We start from the raw sequence: 27,568 nt of genomic DNA on the forward strand, positions 1-27,568 counted from the left end.
TATTGAAGTATAATTGACCAAGAAAATGTTATATATTTAAAGTATACATAAAGACTTGGCATATTATACTTTGTGATATAATTAGCACAGTCAGGTTTACAGATCCATCATCTCACAGTTACCTTTGCATACATTTGGTGAACACACTCAAGGGCTACAATCTTAGCAAATTTCAAGTAGACAACAGTATTTTAACCTGAATATGCTTATTCACCTCATAATGGAAAACTTATACCCTTCAATAACAGTTCTTTATTGTAAAAACTAACCCTCTCAACCTCACTCTAAAATCACACATTCACATATCAGAAAGTAGCTTTAAGAGGAACCTAAAAGGTGTGAAAATCACAACTAAGTTAAACCATGTATCTCTTGACATAGTGAAGTCCACTCAAGCAAATTTTCAGCTGTCAAAAGTGTTGATAGGCCACCAGATTCTCCTCTTCCTCTTCAGTGGGCCCCTCTTTACCATATTTCCAAGCTCATCAGTGACACACTTTTAAAGGACCCAGGAAAAACAGCATACAATTTCACTTTTGTTTTCTGAATCACAAGTGCCTATGCTATCACTTTTATTACTAGACCTATGTCTAGCACTAAGTAAGGTTACGCCTGGTTTTAGTTTAGTTTTGCTTTTTAGTTGACTTTTCTTTCTGTTTTATTGTGATACCTTTGCCATAGAGCACTGTATAACTTTAAGGTATACAGCATAATGAAATGATCTACATATTTTTACTTTTTATTTGTTAGTTTTATTTGTTAGTTTATTTGTAGAAAGATCTACATATTTCTACATGATAGAAATAAGATATTATGAAATTAGACATATACTTCAGGTAATTTTTAAAACAATTTATTTACTTACTTTTAGAGAGGAAGGGAGTAAGAGAGGGAGAGAAATATCAAAGTGTGGTTGCCTCTCATGTGGGTGCCCCTACCAGGGACCTGGCCTGCAACCCAGAGCTACTCCAGCCAGAGCTACTTCAGGTCATTTTCTTAATGAAATGTGATGAGCTGTCACTATTGACTAAAATCAAAGAAGTTTCTGAAATTCTTATGGATCTTTCTTTCCTCCTTACGCTGACAATCCCTTACCCCCACACCCCAAGGCTGAGTGAATCCTCAGTTCCCACATCTGTCTCCTCCCAGAATAATTTCCTGCTCCTACGTCTGAAAGACAATGGAGCAATGATACACTCACACTGCCCCCTCCTGGCCCACCTACTCACTATCAAGGAGCACACATATCCACTCTTGCAAGACCCTCTGCTCCCACTCCTGCAAAAAAAAGAAAAACAAGAAAATGCCCCGCAAAAGTCAAATGTCTTTATTTATATTAAAAAAAGTTTGTACAGTTTTAGTTCCTATGTTTAAGAAAAAATCCCTAAAATTGCCATAATGTTTAGATTCACTGCAAACTATAAAAACAAGCTTTTTATATATTAAAGAGAAATTTACATTTTACAATTTTCTACACGCATGCACAAGGTCTCAGTTCTGTAAACCACCCCTCCCCCCCCAAAAAAAAGAAAAGAAAAATGTCTAAATCCAACAGTAGAAAATTCTACATTTACAATCTCACTTGGAAGAGACTCAAAAAGCCCTCTTCCTTTCGCACACAGAGAACAAATCACAACAAACACACACCAGGACCAAGTCCATCAGCAGATGCTGCCCGTGGAGAGGACAGAAAAATGAGAAGACAGACTGACAGACACTACAGAGGGTTGGAGAACTCATCTGGGCCCAACAGTGAAGCACAAACTATGGGAAACAGATGTTTGATATGAAAAGATCAGGGATCCCAATGTCTCCTCGCAGGGTTTACAACAGGAATAACCAGGTGGGGGTGGGGAAGTGAGAAATTAGGGCTGAAATGCAGGGGGAAGAATATAAGAGACAAAAGGGAAATAAGCAAGAATAAACACAGTACAAAGAGTAGATTACAGAAAGGGACCAATGGGGACAGCCACAGAGTGGCGAGGTAGGTGTAGGACTGAGGCACAGTGTCCTGGTAAAAAGGAATGGAGGGTGAGTGTTCCAAAGTGATGAAAAGAAAAACCTAGTGGGGCTGCACTAGGGTGCCACACAGTCAGAGAGAGAAAGAGAACGTGGGAAAGACCTGGCCACACAGCCACAGTATCCCCTACAATGACAGGGAAAAGGGTAGGAGTGAGGGGCTGTGGCAATAGGTGGGCACCCCACAGGGAAGAATGAGAAAATCTGGAGAATGATGGAACAGGCAAAGTGAAGGACACTGCTCAGAGGGACTGAGTCAGCTGCATGTCCCACAGCAGGTCACAGCATGAAGACAACCTTCCATACAGGAGAAGCAAAGGACAAACATAGCCATACACTTGACAATTCATCCCAACATTTAAAAAAAAATAATAATAATAATCAAAGAAAACAAAGATACCACAGTTCTGATGCAAAGGACCAAAAGACCCCATTCTTAGTCATGGCCCTTAGTGCTTAGAGTTGGTGGGAGGGGGGTGGGGTGGGGAAGGGAGATTCTTTTAGGAAAAAGGAATGAAAACATCACAGTGATTAAAAACATGGCAGGTTCTCAAAATAAATACTCCTGTGCCCCTAACCTAGGGCAGCAACAAAGATCCCAAATAGTTTCCAACTCAGTCCTTAAACCATACCATATCCCATTCCTGCCCACAAAGGCAATGACCCCAATCACCATCCAGGCCCTATTTTCCAGGATAGTGAGGTATTTAGAAATGTGACCCAGAGGGTCTCTTCCCAAACCAGGTCTCTAAAGAAAAGATACCTTCCCAGTACCTCCAGGAAAGGATGTATTTCCCTCAGGTCTATCCAAAACCCACAGCTCCTGGCTGAGGCAGACCTCCAGGCCCTGCCTAAGTCAGCCCCGAAAACCAACCCTCTGGGAGTAAGGTAAGCACTGGCTGAAGAGCCCTTCTCTAGTAAGTGGTGGGTGGACAAATGTGCTTTTTCAGAAAGAACAGCAGGAGAAATGCCCATCACTAGGGTCCACCAAGCCCAGGAATGCCACAACACAGAGAGGAAGCCTCCCTGCTGAGACATCAGTGGGGATCTTAATCTAGGGTACACTCTACAAGGCAACAACCAATGAGCTTTCCAGGGAAAAGATGGACCTACCAGGAGCATCATGAGTTATTAGAGGACAGACCCTGGGTATGTACCAGCCCAGTCACTAGAATGATCCACTATATGGATCCTGGATGGAGGTATCTGGATACTTCCTAGTTCTATTCCCCTTGGCTAAAACTACATGATTTAAAGGCTCAGATTTACACTAAATACATGTTTTAAGAGGGCCAGTTAATTTCCATCTCATTTTGCTCAAAATGAGATGGAAATTCTCAAGAATTCAGATTGAGTGAAAAGACTATTAAAGGTAAATGGAGTAAAGGGCTAAGTACCCACAAAAGGCAGCAATCCTGGTCCTTCACCTCAACACAGAGGGAGACCAGAGCCCAGAGAACCAGGCAGAGAGAGAAGAGGAAGGGACCCTGGCAGCCAAGGAAAAAAGACCCCTGAGAAAAAGAGGTGGACTTAAGGCAGGGGATGAAGAGGAGCTGCTGCCTCCCCCTAAAAAAGAGATGAGGCATCAGGTCTCTAGAGCTGAACAGAGACAGCAAGACTGGGGGTAGCTATGAAAGAAAGAAAAATGTTTGCCTAAGACCACTGGTGTTGGGTTGGGGTCCACAAGCCACTAATTCTGTACAGGAGTCTACATGCCATCCTTCCCTGGAAAGAGGAACCTGCCGCACTAAGGTGGGAATGAAGGTGGAGGGGAGGTTCAGAGGGCAAGGATCAGTGATGTTCGGGGGGGGGGGGGGGGTCCTCTCCTACCCTTCCCTCAAGGGCTGCCTAGGAGAGAACCATAGGAAGAAAGGAGGTCACAGACAGTTTCTGCCTCAGTTTACCCATGGTCACACATGACCATACAAGTCAAAAACAAAAGGTGGAGATTTCAGAGTAAAGAAGAGATATTCCCTTGCTCTGAGTATGTGTGGCTGGTGTGGGAGGCTCTAATGACTAGGAGCAAATAACCCTGACAAGGGACCCCTAACTCTGGGGCTGTGTGGGAAGACACAGGCATATATCCTTGACTCAAGAATTCAGGGTCTGTTACAGGTGGAGTGAGTTGCGAAAGGGGTGAATCACCTGCTGTCTGGAGGTTTCAGGAAACTGCTGCCCTGGAGAATTTGGCACTGCGGTTCTCTGGAGTCATGTTTGTGTCCTCCAGAGACAGCCTGTCAGGAGCCGCTAGAGAGAACAGCCACAAGAACCTGGGTTTGAGAGTGGGGGCTCAGGAAAGCCCTGTGCACTTTCAAAAAAAGACCATCATCCACGGAGAGGAGAGGGAGAGAAGCAGTGGTTCCTATAGGGCCTGGAAAGATACAAAAGTGAGGGCAGAGGAGACGGATTTCCCAGGTACTGCTGGCAGCAAGATGGTTTCTCCAGGTTCCAATGAGGTGAATGAGGAAGAGACAGAGTACGGGTAAGTTAATTCAAGTAAAAAAAAAAAAAAAGAGGGTAAGATGGGTAAGAGCTGCAGGAAGGGGGCTGAGCCTGAGCACCAAGCCCTCCCCATCGCCCTATGAGCTCCCCCACCACCCAGCCTCCCACTGCTGTTACATAGTCACACTGAGGTCTCAGACTGCAGCCTCATAACAAACTTGTGGGACTTGGGGTCCACAAACTCCTCAGAGAGTTTAAAGAAGGGAACCTTCCTGGTGCTGACCACCAGGCTAAAGTCCTGGCGCTTTAAAAGGAAAATAATGCCATCCTTAAGCCCATTGGTCACCGGCTCCTCGCTCACCAGTGTCCACTGTTTGGCCAGCCAGCGTTCCTTGTGGTACTGGATGGTGGGTCCGGCCTCCAGGTACCGCTCTAGGAAGGCCTGCCGAGGGGAGAAGGAGTTGTGTTAGAAGCTCTTCCACCCACCCTCCCTCCTGCATCCCCTGGGGGCACAGCTTCCAAAGACAACCAACATGCCCCCAGCTCACTGTACATATGATCTTATTAGAATGTCAGAGCGGGAAGAAGCCTGAGATGATCTGCTTCAGACCCTTGCTTTATAAGTGGGAACCCACAGAGGCAATATGGCTCAACAGGGTCAGGACTGGAACTCGGCTGTCCTGACATCCTCATCCTCTGCTCTTTCCCCTGTACCATGGGATGACCTGGGCAAGCTCTCCCACATTCCTCCTTCCTCTCCATTCAGGTGGCATGATTAGCGACAAGCAGGTCTACACCAGCAGAAAGTTAGAAGTGTCATGATTCAAATGCAACATCTTTAGTCATTCATTCACACCAAGGATGGCTCAGGGGAAACAAGTCCAGAAAGTGGACAGTAGAGTTGAGAGATGGGTAATGGCTCAAATAGAACAAAAAAGACCTGGTGGAGGTGAAGGGGTAAATGGGATTTTGGATCTGGAAATTCCAGAGCTCTTCTACAAATGAGAAATAGTTCTTGCCATTCTCAAAATGGTCCCAAAGCTCCCCCTTCTAACCGCTAAGAACTTTACCCCATACAGAGATGGGAAGGATGGAGTAGAAATGCAAGAAGAGACTATAAGGAGATAGACATGAGAAAGAGAGACTGAAAGAGAGCAAGAGATGGAGAATAAGAAAAGAAGTGAGAGAATATGGGAAAAGAGAAGTGGAAAAAAAAGGGCCAGAATTAGAGAAAGAGGAAGGATGCTGAAGGTGGAACAGCCCTACCTTAGGTGTCATGTCATGTGTAATGCAAAACTCCAGGTGCTGCAGGATGCTCTCCATGGTGTGGTAAGGCTGCTGCTTGGTGGTCCGGAGGTACTTCTGCATGGCACGAGCCATGGATGCAAAGATGGCCTGGGCTGCCTCCCGGGGGTCCATCACCTCCCTGGGGTTCTTCTGCTCCTCTTCCTGCAGCCGCTTAATGTGAGTGAAGGCCTCCTCCACTGCCACCACAAGCCTGGGGGACAGGAGGGATCTGGACCAGACACATACCTCTCATCTTCCCCTCCCCCCAAGCTCCAGCCCTCTAGTAGCAAGAATAAGGTCAGGCCTTTGTGCTCTTGAAGAAGTACTGGGAGAGGGTAGGAGCATTTCCCTCAGTGGGGACAGGAAACAGCTGTAGAGCTCAGTGAACCAGCCCAGCCCAGGGACTCAGAGAGGACACTCTAGTGTCGAACCCAGAGAGACAACTAGGAACTGTGTTATGGAAAAGACCAGCAAACCCTAAGAAAAGCCTTCCTAAATAAGTCACTCAAAACACATTTCATGGGGGGGAATGAATAGATACAACCACATCAAAATGACATTTCTATTCAACCACAACAGCATGGGCAGCACTAATGAACATCTGTTGGGGCTGGGGCAGAATGCAAGGAATTTGCTAGAAATCAAGATGAAAAAAGGCAAAAACACTACAGAAAAATGGGCAAAAAAGATGAACAAACAATTCACAAGAGACCTAAAAGGCTAGAAATATATGAATAAGTCACTTACTAGTAATTTGAAAAATATTTATGATGTTAACAAGATACTACTTATCTAATAAAATGTAAAAAACCAGGAAGATGATTATAATCCAAACACTGGTTAAGATTTGTAAAAATTCCATGAACTACTCTGCAGAGATAGGATGCAACAAGCTGGATGTGTAGGCAACATCAGTGAATCTCAGAAACACAGTGTTAAGGGGGAAAGAGAAAAAATAAGCCAATTTACATCAAAAGCATAAAGACACACAAACCAACACCAGTATTCAGAAGCCCTTCAACTAGCTTAGAAAGGGATTCTGGGTTACGTGAATGTGTGCATCTGTGCACATCAACAGTCTCCCTGTTTATTCTTTTGCTTCACCTAAGCTTCTCAGTAAAGTTCTTTTTCAAATGATCCTGTTGTCTCAGGAGCACCAAGGGAAAAAAAGTTTTCTTCTGCTTGTAACACAGGTAACAGGAAGGAAAGGGTTCCTATAGGCCAAGAATGGTCACGCAGAAAATCTGAAGACCAGGATGGAAAGTAAGAGAGCAGGGGACATCTCTGGTTTCCTTCCCAAGAGAGCCACTTCTAAGACAACTGGGAACATGTTGGAATGTTGCAGATGAGGTTGGTGATCTTTGATCTACTGCTGAAGACACCAGGCTTGTGGAAGGACAGGCTACCCTCCGCCTTTGAGACCTGGATATCCACATGAGAGGAGGGACCTGAGACCTTCTGCTCCTCCCCTTGGAAATTCTGACAGACCCATGTGGGACCAGCAGCAGTAGGCACCAAGGAAGGTTCTTCAGGCTCTACTTAAATTTGCATAATAATGTGTATAGAAAAAAGGAAGCAGTGAGGACAGCCTTTAAGAGTTTACCAAGACATGGCACTCAACCTTCATTTTTTGCAGGTAAAAATGTACCATGTGCCGAGCAAGACTTCAAGATCTGCTGTTAGGTCTCGTCAGCTTCAGTCCCTGCTACTGCAGGGAAGACTCACATCTTTTCACTGGGTCACTGGCCCACTGTGGTAGGCAAAATTCAAAGATGCCTCCATCCACCTCTGCCAGGTTCCCACTCCCTGATGATTCAATAACCATGGTACATTTTCAGGATATAATTAAAGTACCAAATCAGTAGACTTTAAAATACGGGATTGTCATGGTGGGCCTGATCTTAACCATGTGAGCCCTTTCAAAGCAGTTTTCCCCGGCTGATGGCAGAAGTCAGAGACCTGTTCCTGCTGGCCTCAAGAAAAAAGCCAATCACATGTTGTGAAGTGCCTACAGAGCCAGGTGACAAGGTTCTGCCAGCAACCAGTGAGCCTGGAAAACAACCCAGGCTCAAATTTCAGCCCCTATGACCTCAATGGAGGTCTGGTAAACCCCACCTGACACAGGGACTGTGACTTGTTTTGGCAGCAACAGAACATGAATACATGCACCCACCCTTAACAGTGCTCGCTCATCCATCTATTGCCAACCATTACAAAAACCAGATGGTTTTCCTCTCCTGACCCTATCCACACCCACCACCCTCCAGGAACCCACCTGGCCCTCCGCTTGCGCACCCTCCGCTCATGCTCTGCCTCCTCGTAGTAGTACTCATTGTGGCTGTTGTCCCGCCTCCGGGCTGCTGCAGCAATCACAGCCCGGGACTGGCCTGTGGAGTTGCTGGTGCTGTTTTCTGCACAGGAGCAGGGGAGAGAGGGGTTGGGCACGTTGGAGCATGGCCTTGGTTCTCACTCCAGGAAGTCTGGAGACAGCAATCTGACACGTCCTGAGGAAGCTATGCCCACCCCCAGCAATATCTCCTGTTCCCAACCCTCGTGACCACGGCTGGGAGAGACCCACAAAAAACGGTAAGGTGGCACTGGAGGGCAGAAGCTCTGCACATGTTTCTCGCCAGTGCAAGAAGTTCTGGAGCTCAGAGAGCCGAGGGCTTGGGACCAGGGCTGATGAGCAGATGGAGAGGAGCCAGACTGGAAGGATACACCACGGAAAAATGGGACAGCAGGTAAGATCAGCACCTAAGACCAACCACCTGGAGTCAAGGGAAAGGACAGGACAGAAGATGCTGGAACAAGGGCTGAGGAAAGGAGAAAGCAAGGATAGGAGGGTACGAGAAAAACGGGGAGGAAGTAATTTGGAATCCTCCTTGGGAAGAGACCAGGAGGGCTGAGGAGCAGGGCCGCTCACCCTCTCCGAGGGAATACACCTTGAAGCCAGACACTTTCTTGGCCAGCACGGACTTGGGCAGGTTGAGAAGGGCGGGGTTGTAGACAGGGAAGTCATGGTAATACTTCTCCAGGATCCACACTGCCACTCGCTGGATGCTGTGGGGGAGACGCAGAAGGGGGAGGGAGGAGGGACAGGCAAGGAACACAGGAAAAGGGATACATCAGGGCAGGTCGGCAGGGCAGGGAAGGACACAGGACAGGGACAAGCTGCTTCCAAGAAGCCTGGCTCAAAGCCTGAGGTCTACTTACCAGGCTCCCAAGCCTTTCCCAGGGCTAGGCCTCCTAGTCTTTCCCTGCCATGCCATAGCCCAGCGGAAAAAGGGCATTGGACCTGGGTCCCTAGCCAAGGGTCACTAATTCCTTTCAAGATTTCCTCCCACGATTCCCTATAGGAACAGAAAGTGCTACTGATATTCTGTATGGTATGTATAATATGGGAGCATCCTGCTCACAAGTATAGGTGTGGGGGCAGAGCTGAAGGGCTCTCCTTATCATTTTTTACTCTGGGGGTCCCCCCTCTGGCCAGCTCATCTCAGTGACCACTCATCCTGTGCTCACAAGAGGCTGTGCCTCCAAGAAAGAAATAGAAAAGTGATTTCCCAAAAGCCTGTTTGTGCCACAACTTGCACCTCTTTAGCCACTCCCCCTCTAAGATCTCTAACTGTTCATTTGCTCACTACTACCACATCGTGCCAAACCAGACCCTGGGCATCAAGCAGCAAACACTGCTGGGAACTCCTTCCCACATGGCCCTCCTTGCCCATCATTTCCAGCCCCACCGTTGCACCCCTTGCCTTGTGGAACCCCAGCCTCCTTCCCATGCCTGTCTGCCCCAGGTGGTCATACCTGAGATGGCCCACGTTGTAGAAGCGGCTGGCTCCATCAGTGGAGCGTACAACCTTGAGTGTGAACTGAGGCTGCAGTTGGCGCAACTCCAGCAGGACCACTGCCAGGTAGTGTACAAAGAGCAGGGCATCCACCAGCGAAACAGCAAACTGCACCACACCCTGGTAGCTGCGTTCCCGGGCATCCAGGATGCGCACACCGTAGAAGAGCCAGTAGGAGACAACAAGCAGGAAGACGAGCACCATGAGCAGGGCACGCAGCACGAAGACGCGGGGCAGTGAGACCTTGGGACGGCGGAAGAACAGGGCCCAGCTGCCCAGCAGCAAGATAAGAAGCTTGAAGGCCACAGAGATGAAGAGGCCTTCGCAGGCTGTCCCACAGGGCTCCAACTCCTCCCGCCACAGCAGAGGAGGCAGCAGCAAGAAAGCCAATGGTGTGAGGAAGGAGAGCAGCGCCAGCGTGGTACCAGCAGCCACCCCCAGGTGACGGGAGCAGTCCAATGGGACACTGTCCTCCATGTCCTTGGTGATTCGGGTGAGGTCATCATGGGAGATGCTGTGTTCTGAAGTACCTGTTACTACCGTGGTCGTTTCCCCCCAGTTGTCATCCTACAGCAATGAGGGTGAGGAGAACAGGAGAAAGGACAAGGGGCATGAGAGAAGAGAACAGAAAGATACGAGGGCAATCAGCTGGTATGAAGCCATCAATGAACAGCCTGAGCTCCAATGTGTCCAAGCCTGACCATCTGAAATTTGGACACTGAGGATCTTTATATCAGTGAGAATAACAACAACAAAAAAACCCTGCACATGCACAGATGACCCTCAGAGCAGAGGGTACGAGAAAGATGCTGAGGGAGATGCTCAGGCCATGACTGGGACTTAAGGTAACACTAATCAGGCAAAGCAGATAGAAGACCTACAATACTAGGGTAAGCAAGAAACACCTATTCTCCAGGCACTGAGAGCCACTGGAGGTTTCTGACGAAGGGAGTAATGTGGCAAAAGCAGCACAGTGAAGAAAAGGGGGACACTAAGGGGAACAGAGGGGGGAAGGTGAGTGATTACTGCAGAGTGTGGGAGACATGGTGCAGACTAGCACCACTCTGGCTCTGTGGTCTGCCCAGCCAGCTCTGCTGGGCCATCTATATGCCCACAGCACAGGGGCTGCCTATTCCTGAAGGCAAGGGGTGGACAGGCTGAGGTCCACAGATGCCCTTCTGAGTATGGTCCTCTAAAGCTATTTCTCTAAAGAGGCTAGATACCATCCCACAGAGGAGCCACAAGACCACCAATGGCCATCAGCATCCATGCTCTTCACTCCTGTGTCCATATTCTGGGGATATGGAGTCATACCCTACACCCTGGGGATTCAGGTTACAGGACTGAGTCATGGGATGAGGCATGTTGGCAACTGCCTGGCAGAGTCCAGGAGTAGGAGGTTGAGGAAGCTTCTCTCCCAAACACAAGAGTCTAATCTGAAGACAGAAAGTGGAGGCACTGACCAGTTTCAGCTCAAAGAATAGGGTCTACTCCTCAGTCTAGTATGACCCTGGATATATCACCTACCCTTTCCAATGATGAAGGCTTGGCCATGCCTCCCAACAGCAAGTGAACCTATCACATCTTGGGGTCACTTTAAAAACTCAGGAGGCCAAGTTGCAGGGAGAAGACAGGATTGCAAAAAAGGGAAAACAAACACTTTTCTTGGGTACTGATCTGTCCCCAAGACCAGGAATTCCCAACATTAGTCACAAGGGGTTTCCTCACAAGGGGTTCTTGTGAGGAAAAAATAGCTGGGAGTCTCCAGTCCCCTAAGATGCTCCTGAGAAAATAGAGGAGGGACGAGACATGGGCAACCTAGGGTCGTCTCGTATCTTGGCTCTGCCCTATTTTTAGCACTGTGTTCTGCCTACAAATCTCCCTACCAGGCGAACACAGTGGGCAACAGAGGTTAAAGCAGGTGCATTACTGTCCTGGAGAACTCTCTTCCAGCCCCCTCTCCATCTCTCAGCCTCACTTCTCCTCCCTCCCCTTTCTCCAATGACTCCTCCCACACATCATTTACCCCTTTACCCAACACCCAAGCAATGCTATTCTACAGGCTGACACCAGAGGGTACCACAGTGCCCTTGCCTTATGGCTTCAAGAAAAATCAGGGTTGCCCTTATCCCCAGGCCTCGCATAGCACCAGCCCTCCTAACCTAGCTTACCAGGAGCCTGACTGACCAGCATTGGTCAGAGGAACCAGGGAATTCCCACTACACAGCCTAAATCACCCCCACCCCTCTGAAGATGGGGATGAAAGTGGCTGTTGCTCCCAAGAAGATTTCAACTGAAATTCCCTGAATTCTCTTGAAGTAGGGTCTGACCCTGGGACAGATACAACAGGCTCTTTCAGATCTGGAACAGCCTCCCAGACCATCCCCCTCTCTGCACCTCATCCCCCTGATGCTCACCCGCTCATCCCCTCGAGTGGACTCATTGTCCAGCAGGGGCTCCCCTGGAGCCTGGATTGTCACCGATTTATCCCCACGATTCCCATCTCGGCTCTTAGAGCGGTGTCGGTCCCGTCGGTCCCTGCAGCAGGAGGCCAGGGGAACAGGCACAGAAAGTCAACAGGAGAACCTGGGTCTTCTCAGAAGCCACACCCACCCCACTTCCCCCACATGTACCCACCTCTGGAGCACTCCCAACCTCCCTCTGCCACCTGTGTCACCTGTGCTTTCGGGAGCTGCGGGAGTGGCCCGATTTGTAAGAATAGCCCGAATACTGGGATTCAGTGTCCATGGCGTCTGAACGCCGTGCCTTATAGCGCTCCAGGGCCACAGGCTGAGGCCTTTGCGGGGGCCTCACAGCCACCTCCTTCAGCACCGGCTTCTTCAGGCCGAGGGGCACCTTCAGGAAATCAACCGTCACCCTGAGGGACTCTATTTTGCTGGACAGGTGGGCTTCTCTCAGAGAAAATCAAGCAACGCCCCTAGGGAGAGAAAGCAGCTGGTTAGGGGTAGCTGAGCTCCTGGGGACGAGAGGGGGGAATCAGTACAAAGGAAAACCATTCCCGAATGGAAGCTTCAGCAAACAGGGGAGCCCAGCCACTGCCTGAGACTATTACATCCAAGTTCTTTCTCTATCCAAGGGGTCCACTTCCTCCAGCCCTGCATCCTGGGAAGGGAGCCCCTGAAACTGTGCCAAGAGCTCAGTGTGGAAGGATGACAGCAAAGGCCTCCCAGAGTGACTCGACACTGGAGGAAAGAATCAGAGCAATGCTTTCTTTCCTATTCTTAGCCAGGGAAACTGAGGCTCAGAGAGTGCAGTGCAGGCCAGGTTGACAGTGTGTACAAATGGAGACCCCAGACAGCAGGAAGCTCTCCCAGGCCTCACCTTCACCCTGCGGTCATGTCCCACCCCCACTTCACAGCTTCTGAGTGTGCCTGCAGGGGGCTGCCTATAACTGTTCTCTTGGCACTATCTCCCCAGCATCTACGTCAAACACATCCATAGTTACTAGCCAGGTAGGTCAGCTGAGTGTGTGTGTTTGTGCATGTATGTATTAGGGGGCAGGGTGAGGGATGGCAAGTAGTGGGGATAGGGTGAGAAGGAAAGTAGAAACCATTCTCCAAATGCCTAACACCCTGAAATGAGCAAGACTGTAGTTTATCTGGCTATTTGTGTGCTGAGGGGCAGCATCTTTCATCTATACTTTTACATTCTAATTCTGTAGAGAAAATGGCCTCTCCCTCCCACCTCCTCCCCAACTCTCACCCAAATTCTTCTCATTCTTCAGAGCTGGCCCTTAGCCCTTCTCAGAAGTCCACCCCCCACACCTACTCTAGCATCCAATAGTCTATCTTCCCCTCTGACTCCACCAACCATCATCATGCACTGAGTATTTCTGTTTGATCTTCACTCATTGAGTCATCAACTGTTTCTTGGGCACCTACTATGAACTGTGTGCCCTGGGTATCCGGTAGTGAAACAGGCTCTGAGTTAGCAATCTAGCGGGGCAACTATACTCCGAGCAAGTAAGCAGGTACACATACATGACTAACCATACAACTGATGAAAGGGGAAGACCAGGAAACTATCAGAGCCAAATCTAGGGAGTAGGGGCTACTTTAAACTGGTTGGCTCTGGAAAAGTCCTTCTGATAAAATGACATCTACGGCTTAAAGGAGATCAGGAGTTCACTACACAAACTGGAAGAGAAGCCCAAAGAGCAGAGACCCACACATGGAAAGGCGAAAGGCAGGGACAAGCTCAGTGTATTTTAAGAACCTTAAAGGACCAGTGGAGCTGAGGAAGGGAGAGGACAGTGGAAGTGGGAGCTGAAGAAGTCAGGTTATCACAGGATCCGTGGGCCCCGGGGAAAGCTCAGCTTTTATTTTAAGAAATGGAAAGGCTACATAGGACTTCAGCTATGCAGACGTGGAATGGAAAGAGGGAAAAGTAGAAATAGGGATATCGGTAAGGAAGCTACTGCTGTCGTGCAGTCCTGAATGGGACAGAGCAGCAAAGGAAGTAAGAAAGTCGTATTTGAGAAAAAACGGTGGTGATAGGATCCACAGGACCTAATGAGGAGTGGTTGGGGAGAAGCAGAGGGCTGAGACCTCTGGCCTGAGTGAATGAGTTGATGGCAGTGCCATTATAAAGTAGGGAAGACTGTGGAGGAAGCAAGTCTGAGAGGAAAGATGACGATTTCCATTTCCAGCATGCTGAGCTCATGACTTTAGAGGCATTTGAGTAGACAACTGGTGCCAGAGGAGCTGGACTTAGTAGCTGGAGATGCAAGGTCATGAGAATGAATGGAATCACCTAGGGAATTAAATAAGAGGTCCCTGAGAACCCCAATATATAAATGTGTCCAGAGTAAAAGGAGCAGGCAAAGGGCTGAGAAGGTTAGCCTGGAGGAGTGGGCTCTCATGCAGCCAAGGACTCAGAGCTTGTCAAAGTGGGAATGAGATCAGCCAGGTCAAGTGCTGCTGAGAGGTCGATTACGTTAAAAACTAAAATGAGTTTGCTTTGCTTAGTTGTTAACTTTTCCCCAATGAAACTAAACCATCGGCAACTTGCAAATAAGAAGTATAACAGTATCCACCACTCACCTGCCCGTGGGCACAGAGCAAGGAACTGACACCCATGTAGTAAACAAATATGGCTCTGACTCTCAGGGAAATGGCAATGAATGCAGGGGGATGAAATCAATGCTAAGTCCATTCATTTATTCTCCTAACCAAATTATCTGGAGGCACTCCATGGTCTAGTGATGTTTGTTATATCCCCATGTCACAGCAAGTGTGTGACAGAGACATAACACCTTGCCCCAACCACAGCCCTCTCTGAACACCTTTGCCACAAGTAGGGTCCTTGTTGGTCACTCTGTGTGCAGTTTCCATTTTGGGAACCTGCCTCCTAAGAACCCATTCCACTGGTTTAGTCTTCAATATACAGGGTGGACCAAAAATAGGATTACGATTGTGAGTACATGAAACAGAGTTTATTCTCATATTATTATTTAATAATTATTGTACTATTTTCCATACAAACCACTGTAAACCCACTTTTTCCCCACCACGTAGTTTAGACATCTCCTTTACATCTCTCTTCCTATGGCTCAGACTGTTCTCTCCAGTCCTCCTCCTAAAAACTGAATTTCACCAGGAGGTTCAAAGAGAGCAAGTGGGTGACAGACCCATAGCAGTGGGGACATTAAGGGGGAAAGGACTGCCATTGGATTGGGAGAGACACCAGAACCTAGACTTTCCATTCCTCAGCCACAGCCAAGTATTCACATCTGACACAGCCATCAGCAATAAGAACCTGGGATTTGCACCCAAGGATATGTATTCAAAACCTAGCTCTCCCACTGACTAGCTCTGTGACCATGGGCAAGTTACTTCTCTGTGCTTTGTAGTCCAGTAGTCTCATCAGCAAAACTGGAAAAATAATGATACACACTTGGTGGAGTTGCTGTGAGGATCCTGGGGGTGAAAGAAGGGCTTTCATAAACTGCTCAGCTAGTAATTAGGTAAGCAATTAATATGCTCTGGCTCCAGGATCCCTCATACTCCAATCCCTAGACACTTCCTCTGAGACTTAGGAAAGAGGTAGTATAAATAAATCCTGGTGTTAGTGTGACTAAATAAAAAAGTCATACACAGACAGACACACACACACACCCCTCTTACCAACACCACCACTTCAAACACACCCAGAGGGAAACTTATGCCACTGTGTTTCCCCTACAAATAAATTTCAAACCAGACAAGGGTGACAGTACCACCCCCCCACCCCCCCTACCCCCACCCCCGCCAGCCCTTTGTTCTAAGCTGCTCAGCCTAGGGCCCTACCAGCTACTTCAAAGACACAACCAAAACCCTGCTCCCCTGGCCTGCTTCTCCTACCCCTACTAACCCAACTCAGGATACCAAAATAGCCCCAAAGCATGCTCCTCCCTCCCCTACCAAAAAGGGGGCCAAATAACCCAATTTCAGAGACCAATTTTTATCCCCTCAAGTATCCCCAGAAACTAATCCCAGCACTGGAGAGGTTGGGAGGAGGGATGGTGGGTGAACAAACAGAAAGGCAGAAGTTCCCCTGGTATAATCAGTCTCAGAATGAGAGGTTTGGAGGGTCTCCAGGGTGGGCAGTGTTCCCAGGAAAGACAGTGGGGGCAGGGATCACTGGATGAGATCAACAAGTGGAAATGAAGGGAAGTGGGACTTGTGGGGCAGGCTATGAAAGGGAATATGTCCCATTACTTTTCACCTTGCTCCTAGCCTCAAGGCACACAAACACCCTCACTCAGTCCTCTGCTCAAACCAACCATGGATTATCTGGGGTTAAAAGGAGACCACAGAGGAGTCTCAGAGAGAGAGAGAGAGAGGGAGGGAGGGAGGGAGGGAGGGAGGGAGTCTGTCACAAAAAGGAGACCCTTCTCCCCTCCAAAGGCCTTTCAGAAATAAAATTAAAGGCATGTGTCTCAGTATCATCCCAAGGGGCTTGGGGGGAGGGATGGGGGGATGAGGGGGGCTTTTGTCCTGGTTACCCAGCTTCTCCCACATTGATCACCATGGAAACCAAAGCCCCCTGTTGCCTAGGTGATGGCAGCCAGGTCCAAGAACCCAGACCCAGTATACGAAGCAAGGAAGGTTATGGAGATGGGGTAGGGCAGGGGTGGTGTTAGGGACAACGCAGGAGAGAATGAGGTTTCTCCTCTGGCAGCCCAAGCTTTTGTCTGAGCTCTGGGATCATGTTTCTTCAGGAAACAATTGGAGGCCTCTGGAAAAAGTATTCTCAGAACCTGGCAACAAGCAGAAGAATCAAGGCCCTAGGAGGAGGGGAGAGGGGGGAGGTTGGTGTTAGCCAAAATGCAGACCAAGGCTAGACCCTTCCCCATTGCCCCACTTGGAGGAGCAGTTCAGATGAACGAGGGCTTGGACACAGATGCTGGCACACCAATTTGGGGCAGGCGCTGAGGACTGATGAGCAGGGGGCAGGCAGCTAGTTTACCACCTCTTTCTTCGGCTGCTCTAGTGAAGGGCCACCCCACCACCCAGTCCCAGCTACTTCAGGTCTGGAGTGGGAAAAGGGGGCAGGACAGAGGTGAGGATGGGGCTGGGGAAGGCACTGTGGGAGCCAGACAAGAGGTGGGGAGAGGAGAGGACAGGACACAAACATGTACCTAAAAAGGGTGTTGACTGTTTCTCATCCACACTAAGCACATGGCTGCAGTGCAGCAGAGGTGTGTGGGTTGGTTTGAGAGTGGACTTCCAGCTGGAGAGGAGGAAGAGGATAAGAAGCCGAAAGTATTCCTCTGATAGAGCCAGTCTCTGACAGGATCACTTTTTAATTTATTTTTATACATGTATATATATTTAGAGAGAGGGAAAGGGAAGGAGAAAGAGGGAGAGAAACATCATGTGTGGTTGCGTCTCACACACCCCCTACTGGGGACCTGGCCCACAACCCAGGCAGGTGCCCTGACTAGGAATCCATCCAGCGGCCTTTTGGTTCCCAGACCAGCACTCAATCCACTGAGCCACACCAGCCAGGGCAAGAGGACCACTTTCAATAAGCGGCCTTCCTCTCCTCAGGTGGGCACAACAGGAGGGTGATCCTGCTGGGATGCAGAAGGATGGCGGTAACCACCTCTTCAGACCCCTCCTGGAGTAATGAGATTTTACCCAGTAAAGATCTCTGCTTTCCACACAAGAGCCTGGGTCTCTGCATGTGCCCTGCACCCCCTTCCTCACTGCAACCCATGGGTGGTGTGAACATGTGGGCACCCCAGCCCCAGGGCACCCTAAGCTTCCCCCACCATAGCCCCAATGTCCAATGACATCAATATGAGCTATACACCCCAGGTGCTGGATGACCACCCTCCTACGTGGCACCAGGAGCCCAACCTCCCAGCCAGGGTCCCAGGAGATAGACGTCTGTCCAGAGAGAAAGCACCTTGCCAAGTCATCAGGCCAGAGTGAGGCACAGCAGAGACTCCAAGCCATACCTATCCCTCTTCAGACCCCTGGTTTTTCCTCTTTCCCATGTTTCTCCCTGAATCTCATTGGTGTGCTCAATCCAGGCCACCCTGTCAGACACTAGAAGGGGTGGAAATGTACAATGTTGGGGTGGGGGGAGGCAGCCCCTAAAATGGCTCCTATGGAAGACAAAGGCTCCAAAACCTGACTATTCCCCATGTCATTCCACAGCTACGCCTCTGATCCCGTCCTTCAGAAGATAGTGAACTGATCCACCCAGTTCTCAGCAGGCTCCAGCACTAAGCTAGTACAACTCTGGGTTTTACAGAGCAAAAGCTGGGGCCCACAGAAAGAAGGTGGCTAGCCCATGGTCAGGACATCTGAGCAGTCCTCCTTTGGCTTCCATCGTTTGAAAGACCTCACGAACGCTGTGACTTTGAGTTGTGCCAGAGACCCATTTCTTTCACAAGACTCCTTCTGGTTCTGCACTCAAGACTGTAAGGCAAGGAAGGACAAAGGAGAATTCACTAATTCCTACCCCACCCCCTCTCCTCACCAGTAACAAAGGGACAGAGACTAGACAGGGCAAAGCCAAGACAACTGAGACCAAAGAACTCCTTCTCCTCAAAGAGGTGGTGTCTGCCCCTGCCATCCACTACTCCTGACTAAGGGTCCTGATGTCCCTTCATTCATTCCCATCCAGCCTCAGGCCATGGACAAGCCATCCATCTGAGGCCCCTGCTAGGTTTTCTCTACCACAATAAGAACTCAGGGACAGAGTAGGCCAGAACCAGCCCCAGGCTCTGGATCCTCAATCCTATACCATAAAAAAGGCCCCAGTGTCCCTGGGGTCAGTGCTGTCCAGAAGACCAGAGAGAACAGCTGGATCTCAGTGAGCTGCAGGGGAGGAAATAGCTGGACCAGGAAGCTCAGGAGCTGGCACCAGTGCTCTGCCCCAGCCCTGCTCACCAGGTACTCTCGCAGAACAGCCCCAGACATGAGCTCACCATCCTTACAGCCCCAGGGCAGAGGGCAGAAACCTTCTCACAGGGCTGAGAAGCAAGGCAGAGGCTGTGCTTGTGTCACCCAGGTGTCTCTGCTCCACAGCAGCTGCTCACCACCAGACCCCAGGGCAAGCAGCAAGAGAGGGCCCACAGACCGGGCTCCTGGCCAGGATACCTGAGCTTGCATTCTACCTGAAAAGGAGTTGGGGAGTCCAGAGCCAAGCCCTCTCCACCTTAAGGAAGTTCCTTATTCTCCCTCTGTCTAAGGCAAGGGTAAGGATGGGTCCCCTCCAATTCCAGACACACTTTAACAGAATCACACACATATGCCCACAGGAGTACTCCTCTGAAACCTCGAAGGGCTCCTGCCTGTCCCACCCAGCTCCACCTACCCTAGCTGGACAGGTTGTGTAGAGACCTGCTCTGCTTTCTCTGGCACCTCCACTCCCACCCCAAATCTCAAAAGTTTCTGCCCCCTAGGACACCACACACAAGCACACACAAGTATGTGCACACTCACACACACAGCCTTCCCAGTCAATCTGGAAGGAAACATGGGCAGGGAGAGGAGTGTGAAATAGGAAGGGTGAGTAATCCCTCTGGCATACGTCCCAGGTGGAGGCTAAGCTAGTGAGAAGATAACCAGGGCTTCTAGATACCTGGATGTCCTGTTGAATTTTCATCAATGGGCAGGTCTCAAATTCCCACACACCAGGCTCCAAACTGCTTCCTCCCTCAGCTGGGGTACAAAGAACTGGCCTGTACATGCCCACTAGGCAAGCTATGAAAGAGCCAAGAAGAAAAACGGGTACCTTCAAGTTGTCTACAGGAAGAGAAGGTAGACAATGGAAGGTTTAAGTGGCTGGATTTGTAGGGTACCCATCCTTACCCCTGCCTTAGACAGAGGAAGATTAGGCCAACCTCCTGTGCAGACTACTCTCATCCTCAGAGAAAACAAAAAATGCCTCTCTCTTTTTATAAGACACTTGGTAGGCCCCAGTTGTCACTAACCCCAAGAGGCCCTGCCACACAGCAGGAGGAGGTAAAAGACACTACCTGTGAGGGGCAGTCAGCCACCCACAGAATTGCATATCGATGGAGGCAACAGTGATGTGGGGCCGCTGTGATGTGGGGCCACTGGCGATGAAGACTGGTTTGTATGGGAAGAGCAGGAAGGTGGGCCCACAGGTGTGAGACACAGTGTGACTGGGGATGCAGGTGGCACACCTGAGTTTCCCCATTCTGAAAACCTTCTCCTTCCACCTTAGCCAATTCTTATCTAGGAAAACCAAGCCAGGTGAAAGGCCCCAAAACCAAGCAACTTCCATCATCTTGACAAAGCCACCACCTGAGGTTTTTTACTCTTTCTAAAGAGTCCAATATCTTGCACCCCTTACATGTGCTACCTCCATTCTTGGGTAAAGCAGGTGATTAAGAAAAAGACAAAACCAAGTGTCTCTGTTCACACTTGGTTGTTTTTTAGATTAATGGATTCATACCTAAGGCTCAGCACCTATTCCTGAACTCCCACTTACCCTAAAATGCCAGAGTCCCCCTCCCCAGATTCATGCACAAATTCACCATCTGTCTTCTGACCAGGGTGGAGGAACCAGGAACTCTCTGATGAAAGCAAGGGTCTGAAGGACAATGTTAGGAGTTTGCTGAGAAACTCTGTAGGCAATGAGGGCCAGGCCCCTCCTCATCACAAACAAGGCCTAAGGGCTATGGTGGCTGGAGGCTCCATGTGTGCAGTGGCCCAGCAGAGAGCAGGAGGAGGCCAGCCCCAGGAGATCTTCTGCCCAGGTGGTAGCCATGCCCAGCCTTGTGACAACCTTGTTCCTCCAGAAGACTCCAAGTCAGGGGTAGACTTCTCTACTCCTCAGGCTGGTGACTGGACCCAAGTGTGCTTTATAGGAGACAGGAGAATTATTCAAGTTCAAGATTCAAGTCCATAATGAGCAAAATCAGACCTAAATGGAATGAGAGTAATGAAAAATGGAAAAAGCACTTTGGGAAACAGAAGAGCAATGAAGTTAGATAGACCTCACACAGCTTCTTAGGAGTTTTGTAATCTTAAATGAGTTGCTCACCTTCTCTAAACTTCAGTTTTCTTATCCATAAAATGAAAATTATAGTGTTTACTTCAGAAGGTTGAGAGTTTTCAACAAAATGATGTATATAGAAAATCACAGAATCAGGCATGTAATAGATGCGCAATAAAATGTTAGTTCCATCCTTTAGAGAATGAACAGCCAATCCCCTCACCTTCCTGTTCCCACAGCCTCATTGTGAGAAGAAAAAACGCACCCAGAATTTGAGGAATCACCTTTGGCTACAGTGTTTGCCCCAGCCCCCAAATGGCAGTCTCTCTCTGAGACTACACCCAGGTGCTGCCTAAGAGAGCAGCCAAAACCTCTCTTCCTCTCTCTGCCTCTTTCCCCAGGGGGTCCCGGGTCCCCAGCCTCTCTTTCCCCTCCCTCCTAGCACTTACAGTGAAGCAGGGCCTATGCTTGAAACACCTCTCACTCTCCTACAGGCACTAAGTTCAGCTCTGTGTGGAATTGCAGGGGAAGGGTACCCCAAGCTTCCTGGCCCACCCCAGCCTCCAGCTTCTTCCCACTCCTCTCTCTCACTGCCCCTCCCTTATTACCAGGATATCCTCAGCTATGCTGATTTCAAGCCTGCTTCTCCCAAGCCCATTCCCAACCGTCACATCTGTAATTAATAACCTTGCAAGGGGCATTGGAGGAACACAGCAGCACCTAACTTCCAAAGACCACCTGTCCCCAAGGCAGGCCTCTGCCTTCTACTCTGTACTGTGCAGGGTAGAGGGAAGGATGGCAAGATTCTCCCTGATGCACCTCATTGCTCACCAGATCACAAAAATAAGATGACAGAAAAAAAAATAAGATGACAGAACACTACCCAAGTCAGGTCACCAAGTCAGAATTTTAGAAGGGGTGTGTGCTACTGGGAGCAGGCATGGTTAGCATTTATTCCCAGGTCTCTCACATCTACCCCCCAGCAGCACAAGGTTACGCATCTGGAGAGGGTAAGAAGAGAAATTTTAGGTCAATTAAGAGAAAAGGGAAGTTGACACCTACTAAAACAGGAAGATGGGAAACCAAAGAGATGAGGGTCAATGCATACAGGAGGGAGCTGCCCAAGAAAAGAGTGAGTTTAAAAGTTCCATCCCATCCAGACCCTGAGAAGAGGCAGTAACATCCCAGCCTCTCCTCTTCCTTTTTCCTCCATCCCCACCAACCACATAGGACTTAGTTATAGGCATACTTCAGGATCCAATAATACCACACTGTGTATGGTTCACCAACACCCCTGATCTGGCTGAGCCTCTCCTTGCAGTACTTTGCTTAGTCCCCTCACTGTGTGCCTAACTCATCCTTTACATGAGGCTGAGAGCAATCCATACTGTGGAATACAATTCTGCCATTAAAAGGAAGGAAATCTGATACCTGCTAAATGAACCTTAAAAAGACTACAGTTAGTAAAGAAAGCCAGACACAAAAGATCACACACTGGATAATTCCATTTATATGAAGTATCCAGAATAGGTAAATCCATAGAAACAGAATGTAGATTGATGGTGGGAAACAGGGAGGAACTGTTCACTGAGCACTGGTTTCCTTTAGAGGTGCTGAAAATGATTTTAGACAGAGGCCATAGTTGCAGAACACTTAAACACTACTATTCATCTTTAAATAGTTAACTTTATGTTATGTAAATTTTATCTCAACTTAAAAAAAAAATACCAGTCAGCTCAGGAAGCATCTCCTCTGTGTACCTTCCTGGACACCCACCCCAGGGCCCGCATTCTTGCTCTATGCTCTGATGGCCTCCGGAACCCACCTCCACACAGCACTCATTAGGCTAAGTGAAGTGACATGTTTACACATGTCTCCACTGTGAAAGCCTGCCTTATGTGCCCCTCCATTCCTCATGCTTCACACAACACCTGGCAGATAGTGCCCAACAAACCAAAGCCTAGCTCTCCTCCCCAGCCCAGAACTCTCTCCATACCAATCCTCAAGCAGAACCCAAACCACAGATGCTACCATTTACTACTGCGTGCTTCCCATGTGCCAGGCACTGTGCGATATATTCTCTATTTATGACTTCATTCAGTACTCATAAACCTAAGAGGCAGGGCCTATTTTTAACTCCATTCTACAGGGGAGGCTTCAAAAGTTATCTACTTTTCTTTGAGGTCACAGAACTAGGAAATGACAAAAACAGAATAAAAGAGCAGCTGGAACCCAGGGAAGGAGGCCACTGGGGGGATCTGAAATTCCTTGAGGAAGGCCCTATCTGCAGTTGGAGGATGGTATCTTAAGACACAAGCTGAGAAATGAGGTTCTTAAACCTGAACGTCACACCACTATTAAGTCCTAAATCCAACCAACTATGTTAGACCTCACAGTGTGGGGAGCTGTTGGAGGAATGAGCTAGGGAGATAACTGGAGTCCCTAAAACTCAGAGGAAATGAGGGGAGTTCTAGAGCTCTTCCCTCCAAAGCTTCTGTTAACCAAGTCCACAACTCTTCTAACTGGAAGGACCTCTTAGAAACCAGATGAGTAGATAAGTCTGTCTTGCTCTCCATCCAAGGAACAGGGCACTTCCTCAGACCTCCAAGGAACAGAAGGCATAGACAGGTGGCACAACAGAGGCCTGCCCCTGAAAAATTAGAGGAAACAGAAGCAGAAGCAAGACAATGGGGAAGGAGGGGTGCATGTGGCCAGAGTCCAATCTGGAAGTACTTGTAGAAATGGCACTTCCTATTGTCTGGCCACAATTCCTCCTTCTTGGAAGAGCGCCCCAGCAGTATACACACATGAATTAATGCACTGAGCAAGCAAGGTGCCAAAAGTCCAGAGCACACTGTCCTAGATGCAACCACACACTGGCCTCCGGAGTCCTACCCACCTGACAGGTGTTGGATTTGACGGAATAATGCATTTTTTAATCCAGTCTTTTCCTATTCTGTCCCTACCCCCAAACGCAACATTTTCTAATTGCCACCACTCTTACCTCCGGTCTTAGGAAATGGTGGGAAGCCTGAGGACTAAAGAAGGAACATTCCAATTACCTGTGTCCATTAGGGACACTAACATTCCAATCCAATTCCCCAGAGACCCTAATGGCCAATCACAGTCTCAGCTCCTAAAACTGGGTATGTTGACCTGACTTCTGGCAGCAAGAGGAAAATGGCTGAGAGAGTGACATGGGCAAACGAGGTGAGCATTTGAAAAGAGAAGGCCACCCCCTTCCCTTCCCTCCAAAATAGAAAAGGCAAGAAAGAGGAGGAAAGCAAGTGGCTGCTGCTTCTTTTGGAAGAGATACATTCACTTCCCAGACAATATGACTTCCCATTGTAATATCATGATGATGGGACATGGGTACCTGCCCCTTCCCCAACTCAGGCACCTGCCCTCTCGCAGCTCAACCCTCACTCCTCACCCTCAGACCTTGCCACAGACCAGAGCCCCATCCAATCATGCTTCTTGCCAGTGAAACAGGAAACCTTCTCAACCCCATGGAGGGAAACCCAAGTTGTTGGGCACCAGGTCTCATCCCTCCAGCATGCATGCTCCTTCCTCTTGCCTCCATCCATTTCAAACTCCAAGACTCCTCAGGAACTGTTATATCCTGGAGGCAAGCAGTGTTAATGGGTTCTGAAGCAGAAACTCCAAGATGGCTTTCCAAGATAACTACGACCTGGGTGGGGGGTGAGGGTGGGTGGTGGTGCAAATTTGGGTTGGAAAGCCAAGACTGTAGCCTCTGCAAGCACAAGAACCCAACCTATGACTGGGAAAAGGGCAGTGGTCCTTCTTACTCTTTTCCTGGACTCCTCCAATCCATGATTTCCCTAGGGCTACAACCAAAACCCCTTTTCCCTATTCCTCTCAATACACATCCTTTTCTAGAAAAACCTACTTCCCAAAACAGGCCCCTCATCAGACAGCCCACTTACTGTCACCTATATAGGTCTGAGATGCTTAAGGCAGTACCCTTGAACCCAAGCAGGGACATCCAAGAAGCCTCAGAATCCTCCAGACAGCCCTCCCTTTAGGCTTTCTGCCAGGAAAATCTGCCTGCAGAAGCAAGAGATAAGTAACCCCAAAACACACACCACCTAAAGCAGGCAATCACACACTCGTACTTACCCATCCACAAAGGTTACACACAAGAGAGCAGATTCACTCATATTGCTTCCCAGTACACAGGTGCACACACACCTATTTGTGTATACCCCATTCTGCTCTTACACCCACATTCCTCAGTCCTACACACCTCTTTCCCTCCTTCACACACAAACACACATGCTTTCCCTAGAAGGTACATGTAAATCCATGTCCAAACACACAGCAGATCCATGGTCAGCGGCTCCCTGGGTGCACACACTCAGGCACAGAAAAACACACCTCCAAACCCACCTGCAGGACACAGAAAACAAAGAATAGTGCACACTGGTCCTCCGCCAATCCTTTAAAACTCATATTGCAGAGCCCATCACTCCCCAAACAGGTAAACAGGAATGGGGAGAGGGATGATGGGGCCTGTCTCCTGGGCCTGCTACCCAATGCCCTGGTTTCCAGCCCACTAACCCCATCCTCGAGCTACACACACACACACCCTCTACTCTCCAGGCTCCCCAGACTCCACCTTACACCCTATACCATCCCTTCCCCAGCCCTCCCCACACTCTAGAGATGTGAATGCACCCTGAGCATCTCCACTTCCAATACCTGCAGACCCCATCCTTAACACTGCCTCTCCCCCTACCTCCAACACACACTCCCATTCTCTGGCTTTAACCGGCTCCCCCCGGATCATTAAGGCCCCCCGCCCGACCCTGGGACCTGGGAAGTTCCGGGCTTTCCACGCCCTGCTCCGCCCCTCCCCACGCACCCCTTCCCCTCCCAAAGTTGCAGTGGGGGGAGCGGACCGGAAGGGGGTTGCCCCGTGCTCCCCTTCCCCCCTAAGCCGCCTCGCTAGCGAACCGGGCACCCCCTGGCTCCTTGTATGACTGTCCTCCTTTTCTGCTTTTCTTTCTTTCTCTTCCTTTCTTTTTTTTTTTTTTTGAAACTTTGCCCCCCCTCCACCCCGCGACCCAGCACTCACCCGCCGCTGTGACCTGCCCAGTGGACTCCACGGGCGCCTTGGTCGGCTCCGCGCCTTTGTATCCGCAGCGCCTCGGGTAGCTCCGAACTCCGCGCTCCCAGCCCGGGTGTGGGGACAGACGGGTGTGGAGGGGGCTCGAGCCTGGTCACCCCCTCTTCGTCCCAGGCCGCTGCCTCTGCCCCCTCAAGGCCCGGGGGCAGGGGGGCCGGGGGCAATGGGGGACGCTCAAGCACCCATGGCGGAACCATGTATCTAAGAATCAGGGATCGGGAATCAGATCGAGAGCCGGCGGCGGAGGGGGAGGGGACTAGGCGTGGGATGCAGGGGGCGGGGAGCGCGCTCCCGGTGCCGCCTCCCGGCTGTTCCTGCCGTCGCCGCCCTCCCACCGTGGTGTCCATTGTCTGCGGCCCAGCTCTTCCCGGAGTCACCGCTCCTCCAACCTCCGCCTCCAGAGGCCTGCAGCCCTCAAAGATCCCGGGACTCGGCGGCGGGACTGCGACCCCGGCCCCTAACGAAGGCCTGGGGAATTCCTCGACTTGGCTCAGCCCAGAGGCCCTCCTGCAGCTGCTTTCCCCGATCCACTGTCGGAGAGCGAGCCCCGAGATCTCTGGGGATGGCCATGTTCAGTATTTCAGGGCCCCAGATCCGGCTACACTAAATTCAGTGGAATCTGGGACGCGGAAGGCCACCCCGGGCCTCGAGAAGGGAATCATCCCTGATGTTAATTAGTGGCGGGAGACGGTCCCCCCTTCCCAAGCATACGGGGATTTCCCTGACACCAACTCCACCATATTCCCTCAGCTTCCAAAAATAATTTAATTACATTGTTTTCTAGCTGTGAGCGCTACCGCCCAGTTAGTCTGCTCCCTCATTAACGCTATTTCCTCCCCTCTAGTTTGAGCACTGGGATTAATTACAAAGGAAACCCTGCCTTGGGCGGTGGGGGGTGGGGAGAAGACGAATGCACCGAGAGTTTGGTTGACCAAAGTGAGGGGCCCTTATCCTAGGAAACTTCCAAGAGTAAAAATGTTATGGCCTGTTGGGTCTCTAACCCTAAGCAGGTAGGGCTCTCGGCCCCAGGGGTTTCAGATACCTTCGAGTTAGGTGAGTGTACGATACAGAGATTACAGAGCATCTAAAAATATCCGCCATAATTGAGGCATTTCTGCCTCCAAGAAACCTGTCGGGGGTTTGTGAATTGGTGCAAATAGACTGAACCCACCAAGAGTGACCTCCGCCATAAAAGTCTAGGCTGTAGGAAGTCCGTGTCTCCCTTGGAGAAAATGAAAGCAAAGTATGATTATCGTTATCATAGTATTATTGCTGTGCAACCTGGCACTTACCTACCTGGCACTTACCTAGAATAGTAATACTTTAAAAGGACCGC

At 49.6% G+C, this 27,568-nt stretch overlaps 1 protein-coding gene across 6 annotated transcripts; it reads right to left on the bottom strand.

The window, feature by feature from the left end:
• VANGL2 (VANGL planar cell polarity protein 2) lies at positions 1 to 26,474 on the bottom strand. 6 transcript variants are annotated; one of them, XM_037144072.2, is made up of 10 exons: positions 26,182 to 26,474; positions 12,277 to 12,537; positions 12,017 to 12,137; positions 9,559 to 10,166; positions 8,672 to 8,808; positions 8,024 to 8,159; positions 5,728 to 5,959; positions 4,823 to 4,903; positions 1,230 to 1,278; positions 1 to 496 (listed from the first exon to the last, which is right to left on the bottom strand). In XM_037144072.2, the coding sequence occupies exons 2-10, from the start codon at positions 12,345 to 12,347 to the stop codon at positions 486 to 488; spliced, it is 1,446 nt and encodes a 481-aa protein (XP_036999967.1). In that variant the 5' UTR covers positions 12,348 to 12,537; positions 26,182 to 26,474; the 3' UTR covers positions 1 to 485. The 6 variants fall into 6 exon arrangements, 4 of the variants coding, with proteins under 4 accessions (XP_036999967.1, XP_036999968.1, XP_036999969.1 ...); XR_005082349.2 differs by lacking the exon at positions 1 to 496 and adding an exon at positions 4,165 to 4,266 and having other exon boundaries at positions 838 to 1,278; XR_005082348.2 differs by lacking the exon at positions 1 to 496 and having other exon boundaries at positions 838 to 1,278; positions 4,165 to 4,903.
• Positions 26,475 to 27,568: the final 1,094 nt, after the last annotated feature.

The sequence above is a fragment of the Artibeus jamaicensis genome, unplaced genomic scaffold, assembly GCF_021234435.1.
Source record: "Artibeus jamaicensis isolate MK-2021 breed Jamaican fruit bat unplaced genomic scaffold, CSHL_Jam_final contig_475, whole genome shotgun sequence".
Classification (NCBI taxonomy): Eukaryota; Metazoa; Chordata; class Mammalia; order Chiroptera; family Phyllostomidae; genus Artibeus; species Artibeus jamaicensis.

Coding starts and splice junctions, on each gene's coding strand:
- VANGL2 (XM_037144070.2), bottom strand. CDS start 12,347: ATGGACACTGAATCCCAGTATTCGGGCTATTCTTACAAATCGGGCCAC. Junction 8,160..8,671: donor GGTGTATTCCCTCGGAGAGG/GTGAGCGGCCCT, acceptor GCTCCTGTGCAG/AAAACAGCACCAGCAACTCC. Junction 4,904..5,727: donor CACATGACATGACACCTAAG/GTAGGGCTGTTC, acceptor TCCCCTCGGCAG/GCCTTCCTAGAGCGGTACCT.